Here is a 23,293-nt window from a genome sequence, read left to right as displayed (position 1 = left end):
CAGGTGCCAGACAATTAGGGACAGCCCTTATGTCCCAGAGCCCCCTGAAAATATTCAAACTAGCCACTCCTAGGCCTGCTTCCCCTGATTTGCCCATGATTTCCTACAGAAACCACAAAAAAGGCTCTCCCACATTTTCCTCCCGCTCCCTCCACCTCCTGACCTACACCCCCTTCCCCACTTGTCCCCCCCCCCCCCCCCCCCCCCCCGCCCCGGGCTTTGCCGGGTGTGGCATGCCTGTTCCCTTTGGAACTTTGAGTATCAAATTATCCTTTCAATGGTAGTGGTCTCTTGATCTGTTGGCCTCAATATACCTGAATAACAATAAAGTCTACATTTTACAACATCCATTGAAAGTACAAACCTGGGACTGGGATGGGACAATATTGTTAAACACTCTGGGCCTCCTATAGAACTGGGGCAGGCAATCACAGAACCCCAGTAAATTTCTTCAGCACCAGCCTTTCAGGTAAATGTGCCCTAAGTTGAAACTTGGAAGGGAAATAGTGCCATCTTGTGGTGTGCTATAGTCTTTCAGGGTGTTGCTTTTTCTTTCTTTTTAAGGCTATTTTTTTTTTAGAGCAGTTTTTTAGAGCACAGCAAAGATGAACAGAAAGTACAGAGAATTCTCATACACCCCCTGACCCCACATACACAGACTTCCCCACTATCAATGTCTCTCACAAGAGTGGTACATTTGTTGCAATTACGAACCTGCACTGATACATCATCATCACCCAAAGTCCATAGTTTACATTAGGGTTTACTCGTGGTGGTGTACATTCCAAGGGTTTGGACAAATGTAGGATACATATCCATTATTATAGCATCATACAGAATAGTTTCACTGCCCTAAAAATCCCCTGTGATCCACCCATTCATCGCTGTCGCCGCCTCCCACATCTGGTACCCACTAAACGTTTAACTGTCTCCAAATTTTGTTGCAGGCGATTTTTACTCTATGATTTTCTTTATCTAGATGCCCACTTTGTGCTGGTGCATGATATGAAATAATGGTGTGTAAGACAGACAATATCCCTACCCTGGAGAGGAGGTGCATCTGGAGATTTAAAAAAAAGGGGGTCAAGTTGACAAATAAAATAATTACAATATAGCCGCAGAAGAAGCTGAGAGAAAAAAGAGGGTAGGGCTACCTTAAATAGAGATCAGGGGTGGTACATAAGCTAAAACTGCCAGGGTGAAAAGAAGTCAGATATGAGGGGGAAAAGGAGATACTATCTAGCAGTGTGTAAATACTACTAAGGATGTGTAAAATCCCAGCAGCAGGGAAAAGATGTATTTGAGAATGTGAGGGCTCCATGAACCAGCACATGGGGATTGTAGAATGCAGGTGCAATGGGATAATGTTGCAGAGGCCGTCAGGAGCTCAGTCTTGCCAGCTTGGCAGGTCCCGATAAGAAATTTGGATTTTCCTCTGTTTGCAATAAAAAGCTCCTGAAGGCTTTACCCAGGGGGAGGGATATGATCTGATGGATGGTTTCAGAAGCTGCTAACATGTTACCCCTTTGCTTTATCACTTGTTCTCTTTCCTTCTACAAAATCTTTTTTCATGAACTATTTGGACATTACATACATTGTGACATTGTGATATTACCTCTAAATAAGACCAGCTTGTTTTTACTAAGAATGGACATGTTCTCTTACATAGCTTTGGAATAATTATCAACCACATAAATTCACATGAACATAGTATCATATTATGTATTTTACCTAATATACCATTCCTTTTACAGTTTTGTCCGGTTGATCTAACAATGCCCTTGATAGCTTTTTTTAACCAACCCCGCCCCTGATCCAATTTGAGGTTTCAAAATTTATTTTTTTAGGGGCACCTAGGTGGCTCTGTTGGTTAAGCATCCGACTTCAGCTCAGGTCATGATCTCATGGTTGGTGGATTTGAGCCCCACGTTAGGCTCTATGCTGACAGCTCAGAGCCTGGAGCCTGCTTCAGATTCTGTGTCTCCCCACCTCTCTCTCCCCTTCCCCCACTTGTGTGCTCTCTCTCTCTCTCTCTCAAAAATAAATAAATAAACATTTAAAAATTATATTTATTTTTTAAATTATTTTTTATCGAGGTAGAATTGACCTACGTTTTATTAGCTGCAGGTGTACAACACAATGCTTCGATATTTGTATGTATTACAGAATGATCGCTACGATAACTGTAGTGAACATCCATCACCACACATAGTTACAGAATTTTTTTCTTGTGATGCGAACTTTTAAGATTTACTCTCTTAGCAACTTTCACACATATAATACAGTATTATTAACTGTAGTCACCATATTGCACATTACATCCTCACAACTTATTTCTTTTATAAATGGAAACTCATACCCCTTTTGCCCTGAAACCATTTTTTAAAAGCCCACATTTTCCCAGTTACATGAGTTACCACCTTGATCATCTACTAGTTTTTTTACTATGAAGTTTGGTATACTTTTGGACTTTCTTTTCTATTCTGTAGATATATCTGTCTATTCCTGCACCAGCTCTATATTCTTCATTTTAGAGACTTTGTACCATAGAGACTTTAGAGCATAGAGCATAGAGCATTAGAGACTTTCAATATCTAGTACAGCTAGTCTCTCCTTGTAACTCTGCCTCTTCATTGTTTTCCTAGATATTCTTCTGTGTTTATTTTTTCAGGTGGATGTTTCGATTGGCTTTTCTAGTTTCCTAAAAATGGTCACTGGACTTTTTATTGGGATCACATTAAATTTAATAAATAAACATAGGATGGGCTGACCTGTAGGGATGTTGAGATAGCCCACCCAAAAACGAAGATGTTTTTCCATTAGTTCAGATCTACTTTTGACGACTTTCGGAAGTGTTTTAGGGTTTTCTTCATATAAGTTTTGAGTACAGGCATACCTTGTTTATTGCAATTTGCTTTATTTTGCTTTGCAAATATGAAACTTTTTACAAATTGAAGGTTCGTGGCAACTCTGGTGAACAAGTCTATCAGCATCATTTTTCCAATGGCATTTCTTTAAAAATTTTTTTTAATGTTTATTTTTTTGAGAGAGAGAGAGGGAGAGAGAGAGTGCGAGCAGGGGAGGGACAGAGAGAGAGGGAGACACAGAATTCGAAGTAGGCTCCAGGCTCTGAGCTGTCAGCACAGAGCCCGACGTGGGGCTAGAACTCATGAACCGTGAGATCACGACCTGAGCTAAAGTCAGACGCTTAGCCAACTGAGCCACACAGTTGCCCCACCACTGGCATTTCTTACTTCATGCCTCTGTGCCACATTTTGGTAATCCTTGCAGTATTTCCAGATTTTTTCATTATTATAATATTTGTTATGCTGATCTGTGATCAGTGATCTTCAATGTTACTATTGTAATTGTTTCAGGGCACCACGAACTGCAGCCATATAAGACGGCAAACTTGATTGATAAATGTTGTATGTATTCTGACTATTCCACCAACTGGCTCTCCCTCTCCTTGGGCCTCCCTGTTCCCTGAGACACAACAATATTGAAATTATGCCAAATAGTAATTTTATAGTGGTCTCTAAAAGTGTTCAAGTGACAAGAAGTGTTAATTGAAGCAACAAACTTCATTATTGTCTTATTTTAAGAAACTGTCATGGCCACCCTAACCTTCAGCAACCACCACCCTAATCAGCCATCATCCATCAATATTAAGGCAAGACCCACCACCAGCAAAAAGATTATGACTCATTGAAAGTTCAGATGATGGTTAGCATTTTTTACCAATGAAGTATCTATACCTATATCCATATCCATATCCGTATCTCTATCTCTATCTCTATCTCTATCTCTATATCTATATCTATATCTATATCATCTATATCTATCTATCTGTAGAGAGAGAGAGAGAGAGAACAAGTGGAGGGGAGGGGCAGAGAGAGAGGGAGAGAGAATCTCAAGCAGGTCCGCACGGAGCCCAATGCAGGACATGATCCCACGACCCTGGGATCATGATCTGAGCAGAAATCAGGAGTCAGACACTCAACTGACTGAACCACTCAGGCACCCCAGTAATAAAGTATTTTTAAATTAAGATGTGTACATTGTTTTTTATTAGACATAATGCTATTGCACACTTAATAGACTACAGTATAGTGTAAACATAAGTATTATATGGTCTGGGAAGCCAAAAAATTAATTTGACTTGTTTTGTTGGAAAATTCTGTACACTGGAGTGGTCTGGAACTGAACCTGCAACATCTGAGATGTGCCTGTACTCCTTGGTGCCTTATTTCTAATATTTATCTTTATTGCTCTTACTGTAAATAGAATTCTTCTATTCATTGTACTTTCTCACTGGTTGTTACCTATGCATGTGAATACTATTGATTTTTACACATTAGTTTTATATCCCTTTATCTTGATGAGTTTTAAAAATTTTTTTGTTGGTTTTACATGGATTATGTTGAATATTCAAGGTATACTCCTATGTCATCTTGAAATAGAGATAATTTATTTTATTTCTCCCTTATTCTTCTATCCCATTTACTTGTACCTCCATGGCAATATTCAATGATAGTGGAGTGAGTGGGCATCCTTACCTGGTGTGTGACTTTGGGGCAAATACCTCTGAGTATCCCCATTAAGTAAGAGCTTAAGTAAAACTGTGGTTTTATGATTGAAGTATATATATTCATTAAAAAATATACACTTATTTCTGATTTTTTGAGAGGTTTTATTAGGAATGGGTGCTGCATTCTGTCAAAAGCCTTTCCAGCATCTATGGAGTGATTTTATGGTCTTTCTTTTTAGGCTAATATGATGAATTATATTAACATATTTTCCAATATCAAATCATTGTTGTATTCCTGGTATAAACCCTACTTGATCATGACATACACTTTTCTTTATATAAGATGAAACCCTGTTCATTTTCACTGACATTGTATTTAAGACTTTGGCATCAATATTCATAAGTGATGTTGATGAATTTTCTTTTTCAGTGCTAGCTTTATCAGGTTTATACGTTATACTTGTTTCATAAAAAACAGTTTAAATACTTTTCTTTATTTTCTGTGCTCTGCAACAGTTTATTAGCATTGAGACTCTCTGATCTCTAATGGTTTGATTGAATTCCCCTGTGAAATCATCTGGGCCTGGTACCTTTTGTAGGGTAGTTCTTTGATATAACTTTACTTCTATGGAAATTGGTATGTTTAAGATTTCAATTTCTGCTGGGATAAACTTTATTTGCTTAAGAAACTGTCCATTTCCTTGTTTTGCAAGTTTATTTGTAGAGGTATAGAAAGCAGTCTCTTATAATTTTTTACATTTCTTATATATCAATAGTTATCTCCTCCAGATCCTTTCTTATCTAGCATGTTTGTGCTTTCTTTTTCCTTTTCCCCCTGCTGACTGCAGAAGTCATTGTTTTGTCCATTTTGTTTATTTTTCAGAGTCGGGATTTTGGTGTACTAATCTGAACAAAATGTTTTTGTTCTCTATCTCATGAATTTCTTCTTTTTTCTTTATTCTTTTAATGTTCTTTCTTTTACTTTTGTTGTTATTTTTCTAGGCCTTGAATTGAGAATTTAATTTATTTCTTTCCATTGTTTTGTTTTTATCAATACAGGTATTAGGGTTATGAATTTTCTTCTGATCACAGCTTTCAATGTATCCCCTAGATTTTTATGTGGGAGTACTTTAATTATCATTATTTTAAAGAAATTCTGTGATTTCTTTTGTTCTTCTTCTTTTACTAAAGACTTGTTTGATAGAGATCCTTTCAAAGTCCCTAACATACAAGGGAAGACAGATCATGTTTGCAGTAGACCTATCCACAGAAACTTGGCAGGCCAGAAAGGAGTGTGCTGAATCAGAAAAATATGCATCCAAGAATTCTTTATCCAGCAAGGCTGTCATTCAAAATAGAAGGAGACATAAAAAGTTTCCCAGACAAACAAAAATTAAAGGAGTTTGTGACCACTAAACCAGCCCTGCAAGAAATTTTAAGGGGGACTTTCTGAGGGGAGAAAAGATGAAAAAATATATATGTATGTATGTGTATATATATATATATATATATATATATATATATACCAAAAGCAACAAAAGATAAGAAAAGACCAGAGAACACCACCAGAAACTCTAACTCTACAAGCATCATAATGGCAATAAATTCATATCTTTCAGTACTCACTCTAAACGTCAATGGACTCAATGCTCCAATCAAAAGACATAGGGTAACAGAATGATTAAGAAAACAAGATCCATCTATATGCTGTTTACAAGAGACACACTTTAGACCTAAAGACACCTACAGATTGAAAATAAGGGGATGGAGAACCATCTATCATGCTAATGGTCAACAAAAGAAAGCCGGAGTAGCCATACTTATATCAGACAATCTAGACTTTAAAATAAAGACTGTATCAAGAGATGCAGAAGGGCATTATATCATAATCAAGGGGTCTATAGACAAAGAAGACCTAACAATTGTAAACATTTATGCACCAAATGTGAAGGCACCCAAATATATAAATCAATTAATCACAAACATAAAGAAACTCATTGATAGAAATACCATAATAGTAGGAGACTTCAACACCCCACTCACAGCAAATGGACATATCATCTAATCAAAAAATCAACAAGGAAACAATGGCTTTGAATGACACACTGGACCAGATGGACTTAACAGATATATTCAGAACGTTTCATCCTAAAGCAGCAGAATGCACATTCTTCTCTAGTGCACATGGAATGTTCTCCAGAATAGACCATATACTGGGACACAAATCAGTCCTAAGTAAGTACAAAAAGATCGAGATCATACTGTGCATATTTTCAGATCACAATGCTATGAAACTCAAAATCAACCACAAGAAAAAATTTGGAAAGGTAACTTATACTTGGAGACTGAAGAACATCCTACTAAAGAATGAATGGGCTAACCAAGCAGTTAAAGAAGAAATTAAAAAGTATATGGAAGTCAATGAAAATAATAGTATCACAACCCAAAACCTCTGGGACGCAGCAAAGGCGGTCATAAGAGGAAAGTATATGGCAATCCAGGCCTTCCTAAAGAAGGAAGAAAGATCTCAGATACACAACCTAACCTTATGCCTTAAAGAGCTGGAAAAAGAACAGCAAATAAAACCCAAAACCAGCAGAAGACAGGAAATAATAAAGATTAGAGCAGAAATTATGCTATTGAAACAAAAAAAAAAAAAACAGTAGAACAGATCAACGAAACCAGAAGCTGGTTCTTTGGAAGAATTAACAAAATTGATAAACCAGTAGCCAGTTTGATCAAGAAGAAAAAGGAAAGGACCCAAATAAGTAAAATCAAGAATGAAAGAGGAGAAATCACAACCAATACAACAGAAATAAAAACAATAAGAGAATATTATGAGTAATTATATGCCAACAAAATGGGCAATCTGGAAGAAATGGACAAATTCCTAGAAACATATACACTACCAAAACTGAAACAGGAAGAAATAGAAAATTTGAACAGACCCATAACCAGTAAGGAAATCAAAGTAGTAATCAAAAATCTGCCAAAACACAAGAGTCCAGGGACAGATGGCTTTCCAGGTGAATTCAACCAAACATTTATGGAAGAGTTAACACCTATTCTCTTGAAACTGTTCCAAAATATAGAAATGGAAGGAAAACTTCCAAACTCTTTCTATGAAGCCAGCATTACTCTGCTTCCAAAACCAGACAGAGACCCCACTAAAAAGGAGAACTATAGACAAATTTCCCTGATGAACATGGATGCAAATCCTCAACAAGATATTAGCCAACTGGATCCAACAATACATTAAAAAATTATTCACCACGACCAAGTGGGATTTATACCTGGGATGCAGGGCTGGTTAAATATCCGCAAAACAATTAACGTGATTTATCACATCAATAAAAGAAAGGACAAGAACCATATGATCCTCTCAACAGATGCAGAGAAAGCATTTGACAAAATACAGACTCCTTTCTTGATAAAAACCCTCAAGAAAGTAGGGATAGAAGGAGCATACCTCGAGATAATAAAAGCCATATACGAGCGACCCAACGTTAATATCATCCTCAATGGGGAAAAACTGAGAGCTTTCCCCCTAAGGTCAGGAAAAAGACAGGGATGTCCACTCTTGCCACTGTTATTCAACATAGTAGTGGAAGTCTTAGCTTCTGCAATCAGACAACACAAAGAAATAAAAGGCATCCAAATTGGCCAGGAGGAGGTCAAACTTTCACTCTTCACAGATGACATGATACTCTATATGGAAAACCCAAAAGATTCCACCAAAAATCTGCTAGAACTGAGTCATGAATTCGGCAATGTTGCAGGATATAAAATCAATGCACAGAAATCAGTTGCATTTCTATACACCAACGATGAAGCGACAGAAGGAGGAATCAAGGAATCAATCCCATTTATAGTTGCACCAAACCCATAAAATACCTAGGAATAAATCTAACCAAAGAGGTGAAAAATCTATACACTGAAAACTATAGAAAGCTTATGAAAGAAATTGAAGAAGATGCAAAAAATGGAAAAAGATTCCATGCTTCTGGATAGGAAGAACAAATATTGTTAAAATGTCGATACAACCCAAATCAATCTACATATTCAATGTAATCCCTATTAAATTTTTTTTAACATTTATTTATTTTTGAGACAGAGAGAGACAGAGCATGAACAGGGGAGGGTCAGAGAGAGAGGGAGACACAGAATCCGAAACAGGCTCCAGGCTCTGAGCGGTCAGCACAGAGCCCGACGCGGGGCTTGAACCCATGGACCACGAGATCATGACCTGAGCCGAAGTCGGACGCTTAACTGACTGAGCCACCCAGGCGCCCCAGTGTAATCCCTATTAAAGTAACACCAGCATTCTTCACAGAGCTAGAACAAATAATCCTAAAATTTGTGTGGAACCAGAAAAGACCCCGAATAGCCAAAGAAATCATGAAAAAGAAAACCAAAGCAGGAGGCATCACAATCCCAGACTTCCAGCTATACTACAAAGCTGTTATCATCAAGACAGTATGGTAGTGGCACAAGAACAGACACTCAGATCAATGAAATAGAATACAGAACCCAGAAATGGACCCACAAACATATGGGCAACTAATCTTTGACAAAGCAGGAAAGAATATCCAATGGAATAAAGACAGTCTCTTCAGCAAGTGGTGCTGGGAAAACTGGACAGCGACATGCAGAAGAATGAACCTGGACCACTTTATTACACCATACACAACAATAAACTCGAAGTGGATGAAAGACCTCAATGTAAGACGGGAAGCTATCAAAATCCTCCAGGAGAAAGCAGGTAAAAATTTCTTTGATCTTGCCCACAGTAATTTCTTACTCAACACATCTCCGGAGACAAGGGAAACAAAAGCAAAAATGAACTACTGGGACTTCATCAAAATAAAAAGCTTCTGCACAGCAAAGGAAACAATCAGCAAAACTAAAAGGCAACTGATGGAATGGGAAAAGATATTTGCAAATGACATATCAGATAAAGGGTTAGTATCCAAAATCTATAAAGAACTTATCAGACTCAACACCCAAAAAACAAATAATCCAGTGAAGAAGTGGGCAAAAGACATAAATAGACATTTCTTCAAAGAAGACATCCAGATGGCCACGGACACATGAAAAAATGCTCAACATCACTCATCATCAGGGAAATACAAATCAAAACCACAATGAGATACCACCTTACACCTGTCAGAACGGCTAACATTAACAACTCAGGCAACAACAGATGTTGGCACGGATGCGGAGAAAGAGGATCTCTTTTGCATTGTTGGTGGCAATGCAAGCTGGTGTAGCCACTCTGGAAAACAGTATGTAGGTTCCTCAAAAAACTAAAAATAGAACTGCCCTACAACCCAGCCATTGTACTACTAGGCATTTATCCACTAGGGATACAGGTGTGCTGATTCGAAGGGACACATGCACCACCATGTTTATAGCAGCACTATCAACAATAGCCAAAATATGGAAAGAGCCCAAATGTCCATTGATGGATGAATGGATAAAGAAGATGTGGTATATGTATACAATGGAGTATTACTCAGCAATCAAAAAGAACGAAATCTTGCCATTTGCAACTACGTGGATGGAACTGGAGGGTATTATGCTAAGTGAAATTAGTCAGTCAGAGAAAGACAAAAATCATATGACTTCACTCATATGAGGACTTTAAGAAAAAAAACAGATGAACATAAGGGAAGGGAAACAAAAATAATATAAAAACAGGGAGGGGGACAAAACAAAAGAAACTCATAAATATGGAGAACAAACTGAGGGTTGCTGGAGGGGTTGTGGGAGGGGGGATGGGCTAAATGGGTAAGGGGCATTAAGGAATCTACTCCTGAAATCATTGTTTCACTATATGCTAACTAATTTGGATGTAAATTTTTAAAAAGAAAAAAGAAAACTAAAAAAAAAATAGAGATCCTTTCAGGGGCACCTGGGTGGCACAGTTGGGTTAGCATCTGACTCTTGATCTTGGCTCAGGTCATGATCTTGCATTTTGTGAGTTCGAGCCCCACATCAGGCTCTGCCCTAATGGCATGGGGCCTGCTTGGGATTCTGTCTCTCCTTCTCTCTGCCCATCCCCCACTTGTGTGTGCGTGCACACACAGACACTCTCTCTCTTAAAAAAAATAAATAAAAGTAAAAATTCTTACACTTGTGTGTGTATACTTGACCTATCTTGAATAGAGTAGTGTGATAAATTTTCCTATTATTAGTGTGTTTGATCTCTTTCTCCTTGCATTTCCTGAAGTTTGTATTTTATATAGGTGAGTGCTGTGTAGTTTGGCTCATAGATATTTATAATTGCTATATTGTCATTGCAGAATGTGACATTTCTTATATTATAAAGTGTCCTTTGTCTCAACTTTAATTCTTTGGCTTGAATAATTTTTTAGTATAAATATGTTCAAAATATTGCATGGGGAATCCATATACCCCCAATTATTTATTGTTTATCTGAAATTCAAATTTAACTGTGTATCATGTATTTTATTGCAACCCTAAATACAGAAGAGTCTAAGATCTTAGACATACCTCTTTATTTGATGACACAGTGCTTCTATACATGCCTAAACTTAGGGTTTGCTGGGTCAGACAACACCCAGTTCATGATGGACAACTTAGGTAGCTTGGTATCTTGATTGCCCAGGACTAAGAGATCAGTCTCTATTGTGGTCCAGAAGCAAAACTTAAGCTGCTTCTCAAAAACAAAGAATGACATGTTTTTGTTTTTTCTCTAAAGGACTATGCTGTGATTCCCTTTTAAGTTCTGTCAAAGGTTACCTATACTTCCCTTACCTCCAATGGACATTTCAATCACCATCAAATGTTGAATCATTGTGGTCCATGGGTAAAAGTAGTTTGCATAGCAGCTTGACCTGATTTAGAATCTCCTCACTCCTACTCAAAACTGCAGTCTTTTGAGTTATAAAGTAATTGGGTGAGAGTAACATACATGCTCAAATGAGATGTACATTGTCTCCAAAATTCAAAAAGGCCCAGTAAGCATTATGTCTCTTAACAAGAAAATGCTAAGATTCAACAACTTTTCTTTATCCTAGAGTTGACATCTCTAGGTGCCCTGACCTACTGGACCCCTAAAAATTTCACTGAATGGCAATCTCCTGCAAATTTTAATTTTGGGATTTATTTGCCTCCCTATAGCTTTCAAGTGTCTTCCCAAGGTGACTCTAGTATAGGCGATCCTTGAACAACACAGGTTTGAAATGCATGGGTCCTCTTATATGCAGATTTTTTTATAACTACAATATAGTACTTTAAGTGTATTTTCTCTTCCTTATGATTATCTTAATAGCACTTTCTTTTTTTCTAGCTTACTTTATTGTAAGAATAGCATATAATACATATAACATACAGTTAATTGACTTTATGTTGTTGGTAAGGCTTCTGGTCAACTTCAAGTCTTCTGTTATTCATAGTTAAGCTTTTGGGGAGTCAAAAATTATATGCAGGTTTTTCACTATACAGGGCATAGGTGCCCCTAACCCCCACATTGCTCAGAAGTCAACTGTGTTTGGTATTTCCCACTCACCAGGTAGAATCAGCAGGATATTATGAAAGATAGGATATCAGCATGATGCCTTTGAAATGCAGGAGCAATCAAAAATCCTTGTGGACTAGATTATGATGTGAAGCTAGAGAGTCCTGGGGCGGAACTATGGAATGTATTGCTAGTCTTGCCAACTGAATGAAAACTGCTTTTGATGGCCTTTAACTAATAGGTATAAAGTAAAAGCATTAGCCAGATCAATAGCTACATATGAGGTGCCAGAGATTATGCTGATTTACTCCACCAATGATAGCATCTCTGGAAGAGCAGCTGCAACTAGAGACACTGTCTAATTAGATTTATGACAAATCTACTGCAATTCTTCAACATCCATTTGTTCGCTACACAGGCCAAATAAGGTAAGGTAAATGGACGTCTGGTGAGAATCACAATGCTGCATCTTTCAAGACATTAAGCGTGGCAGTACTCTCTGCAATTCCCCCCGGACTGTGGTATTGCTTTTGGTTTACTATTTTCTAAGATTGAGAAAGTTCTAGTGGCTTCCACTTGGTCTTTCCTACTAGAATAGCTTTAACCCCATGGGTCAGGGAACCACTGTGGAAATTCTGCCGGTTGCTGAGTATGTCTGTTTAAACTCTGCTTTCTGAAACTGGAAACAACCACAGAAACCAAATAAGCTCACCATCAGGTAGATCCTAGTCCAACCCTGGAAACAACCCAAATGTCCAAAAACAGATAAATGGAAAAACAAATTGTGGTATAGGCATACAATGAAATACTACTGGGAATGGGGGGGAGGGAATGAACTATATACACCCCCAAAACATGGGTAAATCTTAAAATTATGCTGAATGAAAGAAGCCAAAAAAAAAAAAAAGAGTACATAGCATATGATTCCATTATAGAAAACTCTAGAAAATGCAAACTGATTTGTAGTGACAGAAAGAAGATCAGTGGTTGCCTAAGATTGGGGATGGAGGCCCAAGAGAGAAAAATTACAAAGGAGCCTGAGAAAACTTTTTTGGGGCTAGAGGGGTTCTAAGCCAGGCTCCCCATGCCAGGCTTCTATGCATTTGACAATACATAAGTCATGGCAGGATGGAAGGATCAGAAACCAGATGGCAGCTGGTTCAGAAGTGGCCAAAAAAATGTACAGGCAGCGAGTCTGTGTAATTGTGTCCAGAAGCCTACCAGGGAAGAGAATAAAAAGATACAGTGGTTTTAGTGCCATACTTTATGAAACTTCCTCCTGGGAGCTATTTGTGATTCCAGTTAGCTTATCCCCATTAGTTGCTCCATCCCAGCCTCTGGAATGCTGAATCTGCTCCCAGAGTGGCATTCATTCACCTCTCAACCTTTCTAATAACTGCCAACCTTTATTTTCCAGAGCAATTACTCTCTGTCTTAACTTCATCAGCCCAACTAAGCTCTCCTATTTTGGAATTCTAATGGCATTTATTATCTGTATCTCATATGAAATGGTCATATGTTTACCAACACTGAAAGGCACCACAGTGTTAGGCGCATAGACACTGGCATCAAATTGTCTGAGTTTGAATCTCAGCTCTGTAATGCGGTGGCTGTGTGACCTTGGTCAAGTCACTTAGCCTTTCTGTGGCTTCGGTTTATCCATCAATTTACCAGACATAACAGTAGTGTTTTTTGTTATGAGTACTAGAGGAGTTAATATTTGTAAAGAGCATGGAATAGTGTATGACACATTCTAAGTCCTAAGAATGTTAATAAAAATCAATTTGTGTCATGGGGCAGCTGGGTGGTTCAGTCAGTTAAGCTCCAACTCTTGATCTCAGCTCAGGTCTTGATCTCAGGGTCGTGAGTTCAAGCCCTGAGTAGGGCTCCGTGCTGGGGGTGAAGCGTACTTTAAAAAAAAATCAATTTGTGTTCCAATTATACTAAGGTTCATGCTCACAGTCACGGGGTATACAGAGTGTCTGTGGCATTTGCCCTGGTCTCCAGCGAGAAGCTAACAATTGCTAGCCGCCTTTTCTTAGAGATCTTCTGTGCCCAGCAGCCTCTGCACTTGGTCAGCCTTGGCTTGAAACCCAATGGCCACTATTCAGAACCTAGATGCAAGTTGGAAGAATAGTGACCGGCAGAATTCCAGAGTAAAGACAGAGCCATGCTGAGAAGTGAGATATTAGCCTTCCCAAGATTTTGGATAACTTGCGTTTCAACCAATGCATGGTGATATGTGGCTAGCTATGAAAGCACTGTGACCCTATTCAGTCCCCACGCCGCTCTCCAGGCCCTAAACCACTGCGTGTGTCCCCACCCCAGCAGTGTGCCCGGCCTCAACTCCACCCCTGCAGTCGCCCCGCCTACCCACAGCTCCTACAGTCCCAGCCCTGAAGAGAGCCCCGCCCCGCCCCTTCTGCCGCCCCTCCCCCCCTCGTCGGCCCTCCCCACCTGTCGCCCCGCCTCCTCTCACCTCCTGTTGTCCCTGCTTGCAGATAGGCCCGCCCCTCTACGTCGCCCCGCCCCTCACCGTAACCCCGCCCCCCGATAGTCCTTCCCCTCCCTGTCGCCCCGCCTCGTCGTAGCTCCTACAGTTCCACCCCACGACCCACAGAGAGCCCCGCCCCGCCTCTCCCTGTCAGCCCGCCTCTCCCCGTCGCCGCGCTCCCTCAGCTTATATATAAAACGGCCGCTGTCTCGCTCTGCCGGTCTGGGGTATTGCTACCCCCTTGGCCGTAGAGGCTGCACACGGAGCGGCGTCGGTGCGGTGCAGAGCCGGCTGCCATGGCGGCCGAGGCCCTGGCGGCCGAGGCCGTGGCTTCACGCCTGGAGCGGCAGGAGGAGGACATCCGCTGGCTGTGGGCGGAGGTCCAGCGCCTGAGGGACGAGCAGCTGAACGCTCCCGACCGCTGCCCGGTCGAGGGGCCGTGCCTGACGCGGGAGGTGGCGCAGCTCCGGGCCGAGAACCGCGACCTGCGCCACCGCCTGTCCCGCCTGCGGCTGTGCCTCGCCGAGGAGCTGAGCCAGCAGGCAAAGCTGGAGAGCGCGGCGCGGGCGGCGGCGGCGCAGGAGGAGGCCGGGCGCGCGGCTGCTGGCGCGCAGGTAACGGGGCGACAGGGCTCGCTGCGGGGAAGGCGGGCGGGTGCCGCCTAGAGCCCCGGGAGGGCGGTGCCGCGGGCTGCGACGGTGTGCGGGTAGCGACGGTGTGCGGGTAGCGACGGTGTGCGGGTAGCGGTGGTCCCGCAGGAAGGACGGGTGCGTTCCCTGCGCGCTGCAGGGCCCGCCCCTCGCGGAGCGCTGCTCTGTGCACCTGCTAAGGCCTGGGAACCAGTGAGTAGCCTGGATACCCTTTGGAGCCCCGGATTTCCAGCAGTCGCCAGACTGACTTAATGGTGTGATTTCGCAGTTCTTCCAGTAAATTGTCACACATTTTCTTCAGTAGCAGAAATAGCATTTTCCTTTGTTTGAAAAAAAAAAAATGCTGGAGCGTTTAAAACTCTCTGTTCTTTCCTTGAGCAGGAAGACCAACAGTTACATATATAAACTCTTCCATTCCCTCTAATGAATGGCTGGTTCTGAGCTATTGACGACAGGTGGTTTTGTTGTTCTCTTGGTACGGTCTGTATATTTAACGTTATTATTTAACAATATTTTAATATTTTGTTTCGGTGAAGGACAAATTATCTTCGTGCCACCTAAGTTGAAGTGTTGTGTTGAAAGCTTTCTCAGACTGTTCTCAGGGGTGTTCTTGAGTTATTCACCAAGGGTAACTGTGGTGCACTGGCAACATCTTCCTAAAATAGTGCATTTAAAGTCTGGCGGCAGCTACACAACCATTTTACAGCGACATTATCTGTTGAAAGTTTAGGGGTGAAACTTTCAAGAGCCAAACATATTAAGTGTACTTAGCAAGAGTGTGTGAAAATGCACAGACAGGAAGGATGGAACCCCAGAAAATGATTTGCCCGCTGAGAGTTGTAGGTGGTGGTCAGGGAAGCCCAGCCTGCAACATGGGACACTTGCTGACTGCAGGCATGTGCCTCTCTTCTGCACATTCCAAATGCGTCGCTCTTTCCTGTCATTGCTGTGAGTTATTTATAATTCACCTTTATTTCTCAGCCTCCTTCTAGTCAAAGCCAAGAAAAGAGCACTAAAATGAAGGAGGAGGAAGGTGGGCCTGAGAGTGAGGTAAGCTGTTGCTATGGAAATAATGTAAAATACGACTTGTAATTTAAATATGCTTATACAGTTAATTGCCCAAGATCTTTAATTAAAACATAATTGCTAATTTGGGCCACAGTAGTATATTTAAAACCTTGCTAGCTTTAGATGCAAGTTGTCTTAACTTCGAGATGAGCTAGACAGTCAGCTGTATTCAAGTGCTGTTTTGTCTAAGTTGAGATAGCCCAGCTGTTCTTTTGTGTTAAAGAAATTAGCTACTGTATAAATCATCAAAATAGCATGTTTCCAGCATAAATACTTGGCAGGAGCTAAGGAGGAATACCTGGCCTCAGAGGGGTCAGTCTGGTTGAGATCAGACAAACAGGAAGGACTAGAGAACAAAGGGGTGTGGTGTATAAATAGGTGCTGAATCAGGGGACTGTGCACACACAGGTGTTAAACATGTAGTGTAGGGAGACATGCTAGTTAGAAAAGGTGGGCTCTGAGCTGGACCCTGAGAGCTAAGAAGGAGGAAAGAAGTGACTGGAAGGAGACTTGGAAATGACCTGTGGTGTGCAGAGTATGGGGTGAGACTTACTGGAGGTTGAACAGTTAGAACAAAGTGGGCTGTGTATGTTCACTTTCTTGTATTCTGATGACTTTCAGGTGAAAAATCAACCAAATTTCATAAAGGAAAGGTTGAAGCTTTTTGAAATATTGAAGAGAGACCATCAGCTCTTATTTGCCATTAATGACAGAAAGGGGAATACAAGCAATGTGATCACAGTGAGAGTGGCTGATGGGAAAACAGTGGAAGGGGAAGTTTGGAAAACAACACCTTATCAAGTAGCTGCTGAAATTAGGTAAACCATAATTTGGAGAAGATATTCTTTATTCAGTATTGTGCCAGCGCTTGGTAACACTGTGTTCTCAGGGGCTGTGAAAAGTGTTTTTTTTCTTACTCAGTTGAATAAATTAATTTTTTTTTTTTTTTGAGAGAGAGAGAGAGAGAGAGCGTGAGCGAGCAGGGGAGGGGCAGGGGAGACACAGAATCCTAAGGAGGCTCCAGGCTCTGAGCTGTCAGCACAGAGCCAGATGCGGGGCCTGAACTCGTGAACCACAAGTTCATGACCTGAGCTGAAGTCGGACACTCAACCAAATGAGCCACCCAGGCACCCCACTCAGTTGAATAAATTAAATGTCATTAGTTATTTCCCTCTGGTTTCTAAAGAGGGCATTTAAATAAGTAATTGAATATCAGAATAAGACCTCTTCCTCTTTAAAATGTCCACATTTTAAAGTTCTGATAAAAATATACAGTAGAGAAAAACGTTTAATCCTTGACAGGTCCCATTACATTGACGCTGGTCATCAAGATTTTTCCATGAGATTTTACAGATCTTTTGCTGGACTTGACTTCAAGTCAAGTTATTGTCTCACCAGTAAATAACCATGGGTGGCTCTTCAAACTAAGTGGGGCAGATCTTTCCAAGCCTGTTTCCTTACATCTGTGGAAATGATACTTTTCCCATTTACCTAATGAGGTTGTTAAAATTAACTGAAATACTGCATATGTAAAATACTCTGAAAATTAAAGTGCCTCCAGAAATGTACAAAATGACTTATATACAGATTGAAGATGTATGTGAGGGTGTATGTATAAACCCTGGAATAAGTACTTTGACTGTCCTAGAAATTAGATACATTAGTGAAGTTATGTTATTTTGACCAATGTTAATTCCTAGCATTAAATATAATTCCATGGAAGCTAAAGCTCAAAACTGCCATGTAAATAAACTTGCTATATAAAAAGCAAGTTTTTTCAACAATTGAAGTACTCAGGTTTCCTTTGAAAACTATGGTTAAGATTGTGTGTGTGTGTGTTTTTTTTTTTTTTCCCATCCTATCATATCCTGTACTCTGCAGCCCCCTCCCAACCTGTTCTCATGTTTTTCAGGCTCTCCATGAATAGATGTGCTGGGAAAATGGGCTTTGAGGCAAAATAAGTTTATGTTTCTTCATGGAGAGTCAGTTTTCATGTTAACATATTGGAGACTGAGAAGTCCTACACTGAAGAAACCAGCTCAAACTTGGGAAACAAAGTTACTTGATTATAGAAGATGTTCTTTGTTGTAACCTTAATAATATGCATTTCTGCAGGGTACCAGTTTACAACCCCTACAATCAAGTTTCATGATAGAGGGGTTGCAAGAGTGCCCAAAAGTAAAGTTATCCCAAACTAAAAGATTAAGCAAAGCTTGTGTCAGGCAAACCTGGTAAGAAGAAAGCAGTGATCATAATATTACTATCAGACTTCAGAATTTCAGGGCCAAAATCATCACATGGGATACTGGGACTTATTTCCAAAGTAGACAAACAGTATAATCTGTAATAACTATTCGTCATGAACCTTTTTGAGTTACATAATGTAGCATCAAATCAGAAATAGAAAATTATAGACACTCAGGAATGGTATACTTTTAACCTGCCTTTCTCAGTTCTGAAAAGATCATGTGTCTGAATAGTAACACTGTAAGGTAGACTTAGTGGTTGCTCACCAGTCGCTGTGGTCTATAGACAGAGATCTCTCAGACCTGTGGTCATGTTTTTGGTTCCTCAGAACCTTAATAAAAAAATGCAGAAACATACCATTCACATTCAATGAGTAAAATGAAATCAGTTATGAACTCAGTAAACATTAAATGACAAGGCAAAACAGAATAAAACTTGAAAATTAGAAAGAAAAAAAAAACCTCTTCAAAATAACTCCCGTGAAACAAACTAAAAACAAGCACAGAATTTTAGAAAGTACTTCTAATGAGGAAAAAATATATATCAGAAATCTGTGGAGTATATCTAAAGTAGTGATCATTCCACAGAGATCTGTGGAATATATCTAAAGTAGTGATTTATAGTGTTGAAGGTTTTTCTGATAAGAATAGAAAGAAACAGACTATGAGTTCAACTCAGGCAGTTAGAAAAAGAACAGTTAAACAAGGAGGGAACTCTAAAAAAGTGAATTAGAGATTAGTATTAACTGAAAAACTATCTGAATACGTAAGGGTTCAGTGAGGTGTCTGGATATAAAATAAATGAGAAACTAATAGCTTTATTAAATTATACTGCCTGTTGTCTTGGTTAACTGAGAGTTGATTGCATAGATGACTGTTCCTGCTCTGAGCAAGTGTATGCCTTTCTAAGCATAACATGTAAAGTGAAATCATTAAGGAAAAGATGGAAAGATTCAAACTGCACAAAAAATAAAACAAGAAAAATGGCTATGTGTAAAAATGACACATAAAACAGAAAATGACAGATGTGAAAAAAATGTACTATATAGAACAAATGATTGTTCTCGAAGTATTTTTCAAATTAATAGGAAAAAGAAGAAAACTTCAACAGAGGAATAGATTATCTGAGAAATGTAAACAGAATTATTATGTGTTACTGATTTGTCCAATATTTATGAATAGCTGTTAATACTGATACAGTCTTGGGGAAGTGACTCTGGTGTAGGGCAGATAAATAGGTCCAGTCTCTCAGACTTTTAAAGCCTTTAAAAACGTGCAAACCCTAACCCTTGGACCCAGTAATTCTATTCATAGCCATTTATCCTAAGAAAATACCTAGTAGAAAGAAATGGGCAAAAGACAGTTCATAGTAGTTGGTGAAAGAATTCTTTTCAGAATATGGTCCCCTAATCACCAGCACTAGCACCATCTGGGAACTTAGAAGAGCAAATTCTTGGGGCCCTGCTCCATGCCTCTTGAATTAACTAGCAATCTGTATGTTTATGAGCCCCTCCAGGAGTCTCTGATGAAGTCCAGGTTTGCGCACCCCTGAGTTAGGCTAAACTGCTGTGGCAAGAGACTCCCGATGACCATGGCTTAAATGAGGTAGACATCACATTCTCTCACTTGACAGTCCAGAGATGACCAGCCCAGGCTGGTGGAGGACGTCTCTGGGCCATGCAGTCCTTGGTGGACCTGGGTTCCTTCTGTCTTGTCACCTGCCATTCCCTAGGCAGGGTTTGTCCACGGGGAGGGGTGGAAGCTGAGTTCATGGACCCACGGACTCTCCTGCGGGGTGGGGGGGGGGTAGGCGGGGAGGAGCAGCTGAAGAACAATGATGCTTTGAGGCCCAGACCCCTCAGTGGCGCACTTTCATTTCCACTTAACATCCTATTGGCTCACATTTAGTCACATGGCCACCCCTGGCTGTAAGAGAGAATGGAAATGTAGCTCCTGCCTGCCAGCCGCATGTCCAGCTATAAAGCCTTCTTGCCATGGAAGAGAGGAAGCATAGTTTAGGGGACCACATCTGCCACAGTGTGCCCCTGTGACATCCAGAGATCTGTGAGACCCTCTTTTCATCATCCCACATGCTCAGTCCCTCCCCAGGTGAGACAACTCTGGGTCCCATCAGCTGAAAGCACAGGATGTCCAAGTGCATTGCAGAACACCCCCGTCAGGCTGGCTCCTTACACTCTGGCAGCAAATACACTACTTGACAAGGCCGCCCATCCCGCACGTATACGCAGTGGTGGGGTACTCACAAGGCCATCACAGGGAAGCATGTTTGGAGGAAAAGAAGGAATAACACAGACAGCAATGTACGGAAGGCATCAGGTCCTGCTGGCAGGGACTGTGAGGCCCACAGCCTGGCAACGGGTAGTGCCGGATCAGCCCACCTGGCCACCCCTTGTTTTCTGCGAGCAGCCCGCTTGTCCACTGTCCTCCAAGGGCCCTGATTTTGCTCTGTGGGAAGGTCCTAGTTGTCCCTCATCCTCATTAGTCACACTGGGGGGCTCAGAGCTCCTCCGAGGAGCCAACAGTCACAGGTGTTTGTAAGCTGGGCTTGTCACTGGGCAGCACAGTTGTCTCCAGTGTGGTAGACTTCCAGTCGGTCTGCTTCTAATCAGTTCCAAGAGAAGTAATCTCCGAGAGTAATCCGAGAGAAATAATCCACAAGAAGGAATTCTTCTAGATGGAGACTTCTCATGCTTTTGTTCCTTGGTTTTTGTGCTTGACTCTTTCCTCTCTCTCCCTCAATTTAATGGACTGAGGTCCTAGGAAACAACAGGCTGTGGGAGGGCAGCACCCTTTAATCCGTGTGGTTGGCCTGGCCCCTCTTGTCTGTCTTGATGTGTGGCTTTTGAGAGGGGTTTTAAGTGCCAGTCCCTCCTGCTGTTTGGGACAATAGACTGTTTTTCCAATCTTGCACAGCCCCACATTTCTGGACTCTTAATCAGTTTGAATTACAGGCCACAGGCACAGCCTCTTGGCGGAGGCCTGTCCCTTCCATCTCTGCCTGTGAACGGGACAATCCTCCCTGGAGCCTATCTCGGTCTGGTGGTATTTACAAAAACTGCAGTAGCTACCCAGTGTTTACCAACCTTCTGCCTTTTTGTTACTGCTGCTTTATATGCTCCAGGCATTGTAAGCACATGAGTTTGCCTGCAGGTTGTATCAAATATTTTATCAAATATCTACCAATATTTATATTTTTCAAATATCAGATTATCTGCCAAGCCAGTGCCATGTGTTTTGTTTTTGTTACTTCCAAGTTCTTACTTTTTTTTTTAATTAAACTTAAAAATTTTTAAGCTTATTTGTTTTGAGAGAGACCTCTGTCTTATGCTCTCTAGTGAGCACAAGTGGGGTACGGGCACAGAGAGAGAGGGGTACAGTTTCTGGAGCGGGCTCCATGCTGATAGCAGAGAACCCGATGAGGGGCTCAAACTCACGAACCGTGAGATCATGACCTGAGCCAAAGTCGGATGCTTAACAGACCGAGCCACCCAGGTGCCCCTTTACTTTTTTGTATTAGTTAAGATAGAAGCTAGGCTGCTGCAACAGCTTCAGTGGCTTAAATATGATCAAAGTCTCTCTCAGGTAGGTAGGTAGCAACCTGGAGGTGCGGGGTCCAGCTTGACAGGGCAGCAATTCTCCATAAGTCGTTTGGGGACCAGAATTCCTTATGTTTGGTTGCTGGACCATCTTTATGTACAATGTTACACTAGTGTGCATGGTCCAGGGAACCCCACCAGCGTGCTGTAGTCCGCAGAAGGCGGGGAGAGGGTGGAAGAGGCCTCTCCACTGCCTTAAGGCTGAGATACGGAAGTGCTACAGGCCACTTTTGCTGGTACCCATTGCTTCCAAACTTCCAGGGGAACCTGGAAAACTATACCAGAAGGAGGGAATGGATTTGAAGAATCCTTAGCAGTCCATCACAGCCAGTAAAAATGAAATAAAATTCTACTTAATAACAATATCTAACATTTATTAAGTTTGTATTATGAGAGTACACCTTATTTAATCCTTAGAATAAATGTATGAGGAAGGTTGTATAAATTCCCATTTTACAGATGAGAAACTGAAGCTTAGAATAAATTGCCCAGTGTTCAAGTCCAGGTTGGTCTAACATGAGGGCAGGTGCTCTTAACCACAGCACTGTACTGCTGCTCAAGTTGCTCACAGAAAGGCAAGTTAAAACATTATATTGTAAAGATGACACAGTTTAGTAGTACCTGACGTTGTGAGGACACAGAGAAAAGGTATTCTTGTGCCTTTCCTGGAAGGAAAATTTGGCAGTATATTCCAGCAAGGTCATTAAAGTGCATTGCCCTTGACCCAGCAGTTTTACTTGACCAATTTTTCCTGGGAAAAAATAATTGGGAACTAAGATGTGTGTTCAAGAATGTTCGCTGCAGTGTTATTTGTCATTGGAAAAGCAAAACAAAACAAAACATTCCTGCCAAGAAATGACCAAAGTGCCCAGCCATGGAGGATCCATTAATCAATTCTTGATTCTGCTGCAGCTATCAACCAGCATGATTTTCTTTTTTTTTTTTTTTCTTTTTTTTTTTTATTTTTGGGACAGAGAGAGACAGAGCATGAACGGGGGAGGAGCAGAGAGAGAGGGAGACACAGAATCGGAAACAGGCTCCAGGCTCCGAGCCATCAGCCCAGAGCCTGACGCGGGGCTCGAACTCACGGACCGCGAGATCGTGACCTGGCTGAAGTCGGACGCTTAACCGACTGCGCCACCCAGGCGCCCCAACCAGCATGATTTTCAAGTCTGTCTACCATCCAGGAAAATGTGTGACTTAC

The 23,293-nt window shown here is 41.1% G+C and overlaps 1 protein-coding gene across 1 annotated transcript in view; it reads left to right on the top strand.

The window, feature by feature from the left end:
• The first annotated feature begins 14,644 nt into the window (after positions 1 to 14,644).
• LOC125917384 (threonine--tRNA ligase 2, cytoplasmic) overlaps positions 14,645 to 23,293 on the top strand; it is a 63,047-nt gene continuing 54,398 nt past the window's right edge. The window contains exons 1-3 of the mRNA XM_049623597.1: positions 14,645 to 15,122; positions 16,140 to 16,208; positions 16,848 to 17,044. Coding sequence (XP_049479554.1) covers positions 14,805 to 15,122; positions 16,140 to 16,208; positions 16,848 to 17,044 — 584 coding nt within the window. The 5' untranslated portion in view covers positions 14,645 to 14,804. The remainder of the gene's footprint in view (positions 15,123 to 16,139; positions 16,209 to 16,847; positions 17,045 to 23,293) is intronic.

Source organism: Panthera uncia, unplaced genomic scaffold (assembly GCF_023721935.1).
Source record: "Panthera uncia isolate 11264 unplaced genomic scaffold, Puncia_PCG_1.0 HiC_scaffold_178, whole genome shotgun sequence".
Taxonomy (NCBI): domain Eukaryota; kingdom Metazoa; phylum Chordata; class Mammalia; order Carnivora; family Felidae; genus Panthera; species Panthera uncia.
The sequence above is the reverse complement of the archived record's forward strand: the minus strand, read 5'-3'. Positions and strand labels throughout refer to the sequence as shown.